Source organism: Diabrotica virgifera, chromosome 2 (genome assembly GCF_917563875.1).
Source record: "Diabrotica virgifera virgifera chromosome 2, PGI_DIABVI_V3a".
In the NCBI taxonomy this organism is placed as follows: domain Eukaryota; kingdom Metazoa; phylum Arthropoda; class Insecta; order Coleoptera; family Chrysomelidae; genus Diabrotica; species Diabrotica virgifera.
In genome coordinates this window covers 220,465,272-220,478,126 of record NC_065444.1, presented here as the reverse complement: position 1 = coordinate 220,478,126, position 12,855 = coordinate 220,465,272, and the positions used below count along the sequence as shown (strand labels likewise).

General features: G+C 33.3%; 1 protein-coding gene across 5 annotated transcripts in view; it reads right to left on the bottom strand.

Moving 5' to 3' along the window:
* Positions 1 to 12,503, bottom strand: part of LOC114333924 (titin) — a 137,071-nt gene extending 124,568 nt beyond the window's left edge. For 2 of the 5 annotated variants that reach the window (XM_050644216.1, XM_050644215.1), the window contains exon 1: positions 8,002 to 12,499. In XM_050644216.1, the coding sequence (XP_050500173.1) occupies positions 8,002 to 12,333 (4,332 nt within the window). In that variant the 5' untranslated portion in view covers positions 12,334 to 12,499. Of the gene's footprint in view, positions 1 to 8,001 lie in introns of all 5 variants that reach the window. The other 3 variants (XM_050644218.1, XM_050644217.1, XM_028283920.2) reach the window with 3 other exon arrangements.
* Between the last annotated feature and the right edge of the window lie 352 nt (positions 12,504 to 12,855).

Sequence of the window (12,855 nt, the reverse complement as noted above, 5' to 3'; positions counted from 1 at the left end):
AAGAAGTCACGTCAGCTATTAAAACAACTAAAGATGGTAAAGCTGTAGGACCTGACCAGTTTTATGTAGAATTCCTAAAACTTATGGATGAACAAGGAATAAAATGGATAACAACTGTATTCAACAGTGTTTTATCGACTACAAAAAGGCGTTTGATAGAGTAAAACATGATAAACTCATAAACATCTTGAAAGAAGCGGGAGTAGATGATAGAGACTTGAGAATCATATATAATTTGTATTACAATGAAACTGCCAATATTGAAGTGGATGACCAATTGACAGAGGCAGTCTCCATAGATAGAGGAGTGAGGCAAGGATGCATCCTGTCCCCAGTGCTGTTTAATATATACTCTGAATGTATCTTAGAGCAAGCGCGAAGAAGATAATAAATCTTACAGCCTAGCCTAGGTCAACATACAACTGTGTTCTAGGCAGAAGTTTTTGCTTTGGTGGCCTGCATTGATGAAATCATTGATGAATATCCTAACGCTAAGAGAATCAACAAATACACCGATAGCCGCTATTTTGGCAGTAAAAAACCCACTCACGAAATCATAACTGATGAGAAACTGCAAAACATCTCTTCAATAACCTGGCTAAAGACAAAGTGTCTTTAATATGGGTGCCGGGTCATGAAGAGTGCATGGGAACGATCGAGCAGATATGTTAGCGAAACAAGGCTCGAGAGAAACTTTTGAATGCCAACCTTTCTGTGGCATCACGAAAGATGCTACCAAAAACGAGGTTCAGAAATGGCTAATAAGGAATCATAAAAAGAAATGGAGAACCACTCAAGGACAAATCTAGACTAAAAAATAATTAAGAATATTGATAAAAACTCTCGAACAGTTTGACGAACCTCAATAAACGAGAGATCAAAACGGTCAGTGAAATAGTGACTGGACATTGCCGTTTAAGAAACCACCTATAGAAACTAGTTAAGGTGAATGAACCATAGTGCAAAAAGTTGGAAATGGAAGAAGAGACTGTCATAAGTACATATACTATGCCGTTGCAGTGTGATATGGGATGTAAGGTAGGAATTCAGTGATCAAATGAGATTGGAACCAAAAAACATCCTAAAATTACCAAAAAGGAAACTGTTGGCCTTCGTTGAGGCCAAAGAAACTTATTGAGTTTAAGGAAAAAATATCGTATAGTACAAAAGCCTTATGACCAAGTGCCAATGAGTCTCGCCTGAGCTAAGAAGAAGAAGAAGAAGAAGAAGAAGAAGAAGACGACGACGAAGAAGAGAACAGAGGATTTTTCTCAATGGTACCATATATGAAGAAAACGGAAAACAACAGATAAACCCAATAAAATTAGAATTGATAGATCATAAGAATAAAAATAGAATGTAATAAAATTGACAAAATAAATGTAAGAAAATAGAATGTAGTTAATTAAAAAAACATGAAAGACAGAAAAAATTGGCACGATTTTGAGAGAGATGAAAAAATTGGGCGTAATTATTGCAATATACTTTTAGTCTCGCAATAATTGGAATTTCCACATAATTTGTGGTTCATAAAAATTAAAAGAATAGTATGATGACCGCGCTTAAATATAGAAACCACACAGGTCATTCTTTTGAAACCAGTCACAAACATAAATCATGAGGTATTTTAGTCATTGCTATTTTAATAACATTGCTAAATGCCGCATTAGTTTACAAACAATGTTTTATAATTTTTTCACAGAAGTCCACCAGTTTTTACATGGTTATAAATTTATTTCCTACATCATTTTTTGCATGTTAATGAGACATAACATTAACATTAGGACAATCGGCGAATTTTATTAAAATCACGTTATTGTTAAGATTGGCAAATATGTATATTTATACGTTTTTATTTTAGTTTGTAAATTATAGAATACAATTATTAGAAATACGAAATAGTATAAATAAGCAAAATATGGTTTGAAAGAGTAAAGCATAGATCATCTTCGACCCAAACATGATATTTTTAGGAATCAAAAAAAATTTCTTTTTGGTAAGTTTGTCCTGTATATACAATATAAGTTTGAAAAATTTCTGTTCCTACGACAGTTTTGTACATACCAGTTGAAAAATGTAATACATACACACAGAAAATGAGTGTCGTGGACAAATCCTGGGAAATAAATTTTTCTCAGGACGTCGCAATAGTATTTGACTAGTTTTTTCCGTTAATATATAGGGTGTAATAAAAAGGCAGGCCATAAATTAAATCACATATTCTGGAACCAAAAATAGTTCGATTGAACCTAACTTAACTTAGTACAAATGTGCACATAAAATGTGCACATTGAAAAATCTAAAGCACTGGATAGTCCAGAGAAATAAGGTTTTTGTCGGGACACTGGAGCAGCCAGATTGCAAATGGGTTTTTTGGTTACTATATACCTAATACATTATAAATACAAAAATGCCCGTCACAGTTCGGACGAGAATTTTAGTTATTAACAAATAAAGGTCAAAAATTGCAGTTTTTTCGTTTAAATCGCTACAGGTAAAAATAGGGTAATTAAATATCTTATTTAGAATATTCCTCTTTTAGTAGATGAACAAAGGTTTAAAATGGCAGTTGTTAAATTTTGATACGATCATTTGTTGCTTCCCTAATTGCAAAAAAAAGACTAAAATTTCGAAAATAAAAAATTTGCTATAACATTTGCGAAAATGAACTAAAGACTTTGAGATTGCTCAAAAAGTTGAGTCAACGGGTACATATAATGCCCAAAAAATTCCAAGATAATTCGACGATTAGTTTAAATTTTATTCAATTTGTTTATCCCAAAGATTTTTTTTTGAAATGTTATTGTTCAGAAAATAATAATTAGACAGCAATTCTGTGGAAACCACATGAAAGAAGAATAGGTACTTATATCTTCAAAGTGTTTAAAAAAATCAATAAAAAGACATTTTTATCATTCCGAAAACATTTTACTAAACTAGACTAATTTTTTTGGCTTAAAAACAATTTGAATAGCTTTGTTAATATTGACTGTAAAGTAAATCTACTTTGGGATTTCAAAAGCTAGTATTTTTACACGAATTTTCAAAAAAAAACTTTTCGCCTAGGTTAATTGCGGTCAAAGTTAACCACTTTTATTATATTCACAGTTACTTCTGTATACATAAAATTCTCCTGTAACAGTGTTAGTTTCCATACTCCTCCGAAACGGCTTGACCGATTTTTATGAAATTTTGCACGTATATCCTGTAGGATCGAGAATAGGCTTTAACCTATTTTTCATACCTACCCATAAGTTGTAAGGGGAGTTGCCCCCCTATCATTCCTTTTTTATTTTTTTGATCAAAAATGTCTACCTTAATTTTATATGATGTAGCATTCAAAAATACATACAACCTTTAATTTTCACTCTTCTATCACCAACCACTATTTTTTAAAGATAAAAAAGGGTTCAAGGCAGGTTTTGTTTATATTCGATTCAGAGTTGGACTACCATCTCCATATAGTAACTATTTCAGCATCCTTATGCATCATCAGTGAAAACCTGCCTTGAGCTTTTTTATCTTTTTCATTTTTACTCAATTTGTGAGTATTTAGAAACTGTCTTTCGGTCCTTTTCCTAGACGAAGAGAAGGTAAATGCGTGGCCTAAGTGTCCTCTATTTGCTTTCTCCTATTTCGTCGTCTCTATGTGATTATATATTGTAAAATCCGGAGATATGGGATGCAGCCAGAAAGCAGTTTATTAACGAAAAGTCTTGGATTTAAAATATTGTTTATTATATTTTTATTTCAATTATTCTAATTGTTTAAAAAGTAGTAAACTTTGTATCTAGGGCTTTTCGTTTTCCTCGTAACACTATTTTTTAATTGCCATCTATATATTTACATCTATACAATTCTCCTGTCACAGTGTTAGTTGCCATACTCCTCCGAGAGCGCTTGACCGATTTTTATGAAATTATATATGTATATTCGGTAGGTCTTAGTGTCTTAGAATTGGTCGTAATCTATTTTTCATATCCCTGCCTGACAAGGGGGTTTCCCCCTAACATTTTGTAATGTTAGGTGGGGATATGTATACATAACGTACTCTACAAGACTACGAGTACATGCAAATTAAAAAAAAGTAGGATCAAAATCCATCAACAAGCTCCGAAGATATTAATCGCTGCATATGTTTAAAGAATCAATTTCATTTTTTGAGTGCACGTGTTTTAATATTTCCCCTCCACCGACCACAAACCGATTTCGTTAGGACGTCATTTTTAAAGCTTTATTAACCACTCTGTTGAAGTTCAAAGATTACTCAAACTCTTACACATAAACTATATACCTTGAAATTCAAAATGGTGTAAGTTAGGTTGCTTAATTGATATAAACCAAGTAGCTGTGAATTAAATAAAAAAGTGGCTAACTTTGACCGTAATTAATCTAGGCGAAAAGTTTTCTTTCGAAAATTCGTGTAAAAATACCAGCTTTTCAAATCCCAAAGTACTTTTAGTCTAGAGTCAATATTAACAAAGTTATTCCAATTGTTTATAAGCTAAAAATGACTCTACTTTAGTAAATTTTTCGGAATGATAAAAATAACTTTTTGATGATTTTTTTTAAATACTTTGAAAATATAACTATTCTTTTTTCATGTAGTTTCGACCGAATTGCTATATAGTTATTATTTTATAAATATATGTATGGTACAATGTATGGTATGGAATAAAAATGGTACACATTTTTATTATTTTAGTTATTATTTTCTGAACAATGACATTTAAAAAAAAAAAGTTCTTTGGGATAAACAAATTGAATCAAATTTAAACTAATTGACGAATCATCTTAAATTTTTTTGTGAATTATATGGATTGTTTGACTCAGCTTTTCATGTAATATGAAAGTCTTAAGGATATTTTCGCAAAAGTTACAGCAATTTTTTTTATTTTCAAAATTTTAGTTTTATTTTGCAATTTCCGAAGCAACAAATGATCGGAGCAAAATTCAAAAACTGACATTTTAAATCTTTGCTCATCTGCTAAAGGAAGGATACTATAAATAATATATTTAATTACTCTATTTTTATCTGTAGCGATTTAAACGAAAAAAGTGCCATTTTTGACCCTTATTTGTTAATAACTAAAATTCTCGTCCGAACTGTGACGGGCATTTTTGTATTTATAATGCACTAGGTATATAGTACACAAAAAAATCATTTGAAACCTGGCTGCTCAAGTGTCCGAGCATGGTATATTTTTGCCTTATTTCCCAGGCGTAGGGGTGGAAAAACAACAAGAGAACTCTTCAAAACCGCTGCAGACAGAGTAAAATGAGCCATGATGGTCGCCGATGTCCTTAAAGGATGAGGCACATGAGAACGAAGAACGAGAGTGAAAACAAAAAATCAAAAAGGTACCCTACAGGTACCCTATAAACTAGACGACGAGTCGATCTCATTTCTTTATAAATAGTGAGACTATTAGCACCAAAAACTAAAGATATACAAAAAATAATAAATGAAAAACACACAGCAAACGAAATACACATAGCAGCAGAAGAAACAATTTGAAGGGAAACTGACCAGACAAATTATAAAAACAAAAAACCAACAACAAAGGATGTCGTTGATAGACAACAAATCAAATAAAACAAAAGAACGTAGATTACCAGAAGTGACCTTAGAAGATCAAGAAGACAGAAGAGAATACATAAACCAAACTTATGAAACAAAAAAAAAATAAAGAGCCAAATTTTGGCAAAAAAAGCCGTAAAGATAGATAGCTTAAAAGCAATGTAGACATGGAAAACGTTGAAAGACTTCAGGCAGAATAACCGTAAAATAGTAGCGATAGAAAATAATGAGGAAAAGACATCTATATACCCCCCCCCCCACTACGAAATAAGAGACAAACTGCAAATTGCAAATATATCTGAAAACGAAACAAGAAATGCACTAAAAAGAAGAATAATTAGAGCAGCTGGCCCTGGAAACATACCTGCAGAACTGCTAAAAACAGGTCCCTTCAGCATATTACAAGAATTAAAACAAATATTTAACAAAAATGCTTATTTGATGGAAAAAATACCGAAGGAGTGGAAAATGGGCTAATTAAGGTCCATAGGTACATAATAATATAAAAAGGCAAACAAAAAATACCTCGATAATTATCGAGAAATATGCGTCACACCTGTATGCAGGTTGTGTGGGAAAATCATCAAAGAAAGGATGGAGGAAAAGCTGCGAACTTAGAAGAACAGAGTGGTTTTCGTCCCGGACGTCATGTACTTTATATTTTCTATAAAACAACTCACAGAAAAAAAATAATAACATGCAACGCTGAATTACACGTTGTATTCGTGGATCTCCGAAAGGCCTATGATAATGTCTCAGTCAACAACTTGTGGAAAGCAAAAAGCAATGCCTACATAAATGCCGTAAAATCACTTTACGAAGTCAATGAGTGTAGTATGTACTTCGACAAGGATGCTGTCTGTCACCAACCTTATTTACACTTTATACAGGGTGTCCAGAAACTCTACCGACAAACGAAGACAGGAGATTCTTCAGATAATTTTAAGACAATTTAGCTCAATTCGCCTAGTCCGAAAATGCTTCCTAAAGGAGCTAGGGCTCTTTGAAGATGGCTTCTTGTAATTAGTTTTTCTTGAATACCTCCAGAACGCTTCAATTTAGAAAAACGAAAATCGGTAAGTATATTTATCTTCCAGAGATAAATCGATTCCATCTATTGCTAATTTCTAGTACCGATCATAAGCGTCCGTTTTGGGTATGGCAACGGTTATTTTATCATATAACTTTTTTGTCTTTCACTTTTAAGCATTTTTGACACTGGAAAATTTTTCGTTTTTTGAATTTGAATACAAATTGAAAAAAATGTTCAAAAAACGGTGCATTTTATCAACTTAAAGCCAGAGTAACTTTTAGTACTAGAATACCTCATAATTTAATAATCTAGAGTCAAAAATGCTTAAAAATGAAAGACAAAAATGTTATGTGATAAAATAACCGTTGACCTACCCAAAACGGACGCATATGATCCGTACTAGAAATTCAGATTTTCAGATTTCTAAATAGTTTTTTTTTTTATTTTTTTTGGAAATTAAAAAAAAGAAAAATTTTCAAATCGATTTTTCTAGAAAACGGTGTATCATATCGACCTAAAATAAGAGTACCTTTTAGTTGTAGAATATCTCACAAATTAATAATTCAGAGTCAAAAATGCTTAAAAATTAAAGATAAAAAAAAGTTATGCGATAAAATAATTGTTGCCCTACCCAAAACGGACGCCTATGACCGGTACTAGAAATTCGCAATGCATGAAGTCGATTTATCTCTGGAAGCTAAATATGTGTACCAATTTTCGTTTTTCTCAATAGAAGCGTTCTGGAGTTATTTAAGAAAAACTACATACTTACAAGACGCCATCTTCAAAGAGCTCCTTCAAAGATCTTCTAGCTCCTTTAGGAAGCATTTTCGGACTAGGTGAATTGGGTTAAAATATCTTAAAATTATCTCAGGAATCTCATGTCTTCGTTTGTCGGTTGAGTTTCTGGACACCCTGTATAGATGAAACACTGCAAAAAAAGCTGGAACAAGAAATGTGGACAGACAGGAGTAAAAATTAACAACACGTACAGCCTATTGTTTGCCGAAGATCAAATAATTTTAATAGTAGAAGACAAAAACGACATCATCTACAAAATCTACATGACTGTTTTGTTATTTCATGACGGTGAATTTAGATAGAAAATATTTAAAAAGAAACTTTTTTAATTCCTGGGTTTGTCCCAATATTGTTTAATAGAGTATACCAATGCATTATTCAGATTTGGAAAATATAAAACAAATTAAAAAGTATAATAAAAGTCACATTTAAATTGCAAATAATAAGAAAATAAATAAAAGTAATTTTTTATACCATTCACAAAAAAATCAAACGAAAGAAACATACAAATCCTGCAAAATTTGCATTCATATTCTTGTTATTGGCAATACAACAATACAAGTTATTAAAATAAAGAAGTACTTACGATATTTTTTATGTCGACTATATCTTCTTTAATGAATGTCTTGTTGATAACATCCGTAGTGCTTTTATCGATTACAGTTTTATTAATTCTTTTATCTGTATTTTCTATGTCTTTCAAATTTACTACATTCGTTCGTTTATCGACAATATCAACGTTTTCGATAAATTTCGTATCGTTTTCGACAGTGGTATAATGCTCCTTGATATCCTTTTTATCAATAGTTGTGTGAGACTCATTTATAATATAGGTTTCATCTACAACGTTTGATGTAAATTCTACATTTTCAGTCACCGACTTTGAAGTTGAACTTGTTACTGGATATTCTTTTGTCACTATTTCTGTTACTGTTGTCACAGATGTTCTACTAGGTGAATCAGGTCGAGAAGGCCTAGATGGTTTGCCTGCCACAGGGTAGTCTTCTGGGTGTTTCTTTTTTGGAGATTTGTCTTGTGGACTCTTATCTTTTACCAGTTTATCTGGAGAGGTGCTTCTTCGAGGTGAAACTGAAGGTTTTCCCGCAGCTGGTAGTTCTTCAGGATGTTTCATTCTTGGTTCTTTTTCCTTAGGTTTTTCTTTCTGTGGTTTCTCAGGAGATGTACTTCTTCTTGGTGATACTGAGGGCTTTCCTGCCGCTGGTAGTTCTTCAGGATGTTTCATTCTTGGTTCTTTTTCCTTAGGTCTTTCTTTCTGTGGTTTCTCAGGAGATGTACTTCTTCTTGGTGATACTGAGGGCTTTCCTGCCGCTGGTAGTTCTTCAGGATGTTTCGTTATTGGTTCTTTTTCCTTATGACTTCTTTCTTTTTGCGGTTTCTCCGGAGATGTACTTCTTCTTGGTGAGACTGAACTCTTTCCTGCCGCTGGTAGGTCTTCGGGATGTTTCCTGATTGGTTCTTTTTCCTTTGGGCTTTTATCTGTAAGTGGTTTTTCCGGAGAAGAACTTCTTTTAGGACCGACAGAAGGTTTTCCTGCAGCTGGTAATTCATCAGGACGTAACTTATCTGTTGGACTGTAACTAGTGTCACTTATGTACTTCCTATCAGTAGTAGATGAAGAAGTGTCAGTTATAACTTTTCCATCGACTACAACGTAGTGTTCTACCAAGGTGGACTGATTAACGAGAGTTTCAGAGTTAATAGTGTTTGAATTTTGTGTATCTACAAAAGTTTCAGAATAAGATGTAATCTGATCTACAGTACCTGGTTTTATTTTACTAGACGAATCGCTTCTTCTTGATGGCCTCGAAGGTTTTCCAGCTGCTGGTTTTTCTTTTGGATATAAATCCACCTGCTTTGGTTGATCCCTACCTGTTTTGTCTGGACCTGGAGCTACAGGTACCTTTTTACCATCGATAATTACGTAATGTTCAGTTAAACTAGTGTGACTAACATTTTTAGTATCAGTATTTTTTACGAAGGTTGTATTTTTAATGTCACTCACATCAGTAGTTTCGTAATTTTCTATTGTAAATGTAGTGTCGCTTGTATGATAACCTTCAGGAAATTGTCTTGAAAGATCCTTTTTTATTACTTTATGATTTACATCATCGAATTCAACATTAGTCATCTGTTTTATATTCTCCTGAGTTTCTATATTCAGAAACTCATTAACTTGTTGTGACGGTTTTACGGGACGACTTTTTTTAGAAGGAGCTCCAGCCGCAGGTAAATCTTCGGGAGATAATCTATTAGATGCATCCTTCTTAGGTTTTTGTTTGTCCTCTGTAGGTATGTTTTTAGTTATGTCTGGTCGATCTTTCCTAGACGGAGCACCAGCTGCAGGTAAGTCTTCAGGAGATAATCTATTTGGACCATCCTTCTTAGGTTTTTGTTTGTCATCTGTAGGTACGTTTTTGGTTATATCTGGGCTATCTTTTCTAGAAGGAGCACCAGCAGCAGGAAGACTTTCAGGTGCAAGCCTTGTGGGAGAATGGTGTTTGGGTGCTGCCTGATTTTCTGAAGGTTTTCTAGAATCATCAGGTTGTCTCTTTTTAGAAGGTGCTCCTGCTGCAGGAAAATCTTCTGGAGATGCTCTAGTAGGAGATCTTGATTTATCTTCTGGTTTTTGTTTTGATGATTCAGGTTTTCTTTCGGGCGAAGCACTTTTCTTAGGTTTAGGTGTTTCATAAGTAAACGATCCATTCCATCCAGTTTTTCCATAGTTTCTGTCATTAGAATATACTAGATCAGTCGTGTCGATATTTTGGTCCATAATAACGTGACCTGTAGTACCAATAGTATTTTGCACAGCCTTAGTATCGTAAACATTTCCAACTATAGTGTTTTTGGAATCAACGGTATGACCATAAAATTTTTTAGAATCAGTACCTAAATGACTATTACGAATTTTTTGCATATCGACATAGTTTTCATCGACATATCTGACAGTGCTGTCTTGAGAATGAATTTCTTCTGTTACTGTCCCCGCAGGTGATCGAGATGTAGGTTTTCGTTCAGGGGATTTTGTTTTCTTGGGTGTAGAAGAAGCTGGTACGTGGTCAGTCTTAACATAAGTTTCGTTCAAATTTAAAGTTTGTGATTTATCTATATCTGTAAAAGAGCTTCCAGGAATATTGTGATTGTCAACATCGCTTACAGTCTTAATAATGTTTCCTTTCGAGTCATAATAGGTTGTAGTTGTGGTAGTACTAGCATTTTTACCAAGATCTTTTGCGGTAATATTTTGTATAGTTTCACTGACGCTTGTTTTTTGATATTGACTGGAATCCATTTGTTTGTTTATTGAATCTTGTTGCTCTACTTCTATGAAATTTTTGGAAGTGTTTTTTAAAGAATTTTTGTCTGTTACATTTGTATTACGAAGTACATTTTTATTGGACGAAACTTGAGACCCTACTTGGTGAAAATCGGTATAAACATCAGATGAAGTTGTCTTAGGTTGTTTTAATTCTGGGTTATTACTATCGTATTTAGTTGAACTTTTTGTCGATCTTTGTTGATAGTGAGTTTCTGGTGTAATGTTAGTACCAGACTTTGAAGACAAATGTTCATCATGAATATTTCTAGTAGCATTTTCCGATTCATGATGAGTTCTATCAATAATTCTTTCTTTGCCGTCAACTATTTCTATCACATATCCACTTGACGAAGTTTTTTCTGTCGTAGAGCTTTTTTGATGAGCGGTTGATGATGATGATTGTTCTATTACAGTATTTTTACTTATTGGAGCAACTTTTGTTTTTGTATCTTCATAAACAAAAGTTCCATTCCAACCAGAGTCGTTTTTATTATAAGATAATTTAAATTCTTCGCTTGGCTCATTAATTGTGTAAGTAGATCCAGATTTTTGAGAATGAGAGTCAGTTTTATCTACAACTGCAGCTGTGGAAGAACTTTGTAAAAATTTGTTGTCAAATTTGTTCTCATGGGTTATATTAGAGGAAGAAGAAAGTTGGTCTCCTACTTGATGTATCTCCCTTTCGGACTTACTAGATTTTGTTTTCGGTTGTTTCAATTCTGGTACAGCTGAGTCATATTTTGTAGAACTCTCAGTCGCTTTTTGTTTATAGTGTACCTCAGGTGTAATATTAGTACCAGATCTCGTATCTAAACGTTCGTCATTACTAGAATGATCAGCGTGGAATGATTCGTTATGTTTTTGGTCAATAATTCTTTCTTTTCCATCTACAATTTCAACAACGTAACTAGACGAAGAACTTTTTGCGGTGGAAGAACTTTCTTGATGTGAAGTCGAAGATGAAGTTTGTTCTACTACAGTTTTTCCTCCACTTTTCATAATTTGATTTTTTGTTCTTTTATCTTTTTGTAAGGGTTCTTCTACTACAAATTTACCATTCCAACCAGAATCGTTTTTATTATATGTCAGTTTTAATTCTTCCATAGGTTCTGTAACTGTGTAGGTTGAATTTGATATTTGAGATAAATTAGAAGTCGATTCATGTAGATTTGTAGTTGATTGGTTTAAAGTAGAACTGAGTTGTTCTATTTGTGTGGAATGTACGGCTGATGAGGAAGAATCTTGTGCAATAAAATGTCTGTATTCGGTGGAAGTGGCACCTGAGTCTTCATAAGTAGTTATTTTTTCTCCACCACCAGTTGGTAACTGTTCTGTGACTTTATAAGTGACAACTTTAGCGTTAACCGGTAAATGTGAAATATCAGAAATTTTTAAGCTGGAAGACGAAGAAGATTTTGATACATTACCAGTTTGATGAGTCTCACTTTTTTTGGATATTACTTTCGATGACTTGGTAGCACTAGTATGAGCACTGGATGAGCTTGCGGCTGTAGCTGTAGTCGTCGTTGATGTCTTCTTTTTGGTTTTATTCGTAGCACCACTTTTGTTCACTGTCATGTTGAAGCACTATACCGAGCGCACTAAAAATAATTAAACGTAAAATAAGCAAACGAAAATAACGCGACTATAATAACTAAACAAAATCGTGTGTAATAAATAGGTGTTCGCGCGCTCACGATATTTTTGAAAGTGAAGAGGTAAGGCAAGCAACAAGCAAATCCAACAGCAGGTTATGGGTGACCGCTACGTCATTTTGTTGCTCCCACGTTTTGTTTGTTAAATCTTTTACTTATATGGCGAGTCTGCGAGGTTTAAGCCAAGATTCGTCACTTTCTAAAGGCTACTAAACGATACAAACACCGTATGGTTATTAAATTTATAATAAATTAATTGTCTCTGCCTGTTTTTGATAAGAAAGGATGTTAACTTATAAGTCGTTTTCAAATATTTACTATTTTGCCGTAAAATCTATAAAAAGTCCGTTTTTAAAAGCTATCTAGAATTAAGTATGTACAATATACACTCAAATCCAAATGTAAAATCAGATTTAACATTCAAGGATACTTTGCTAACTGTGAA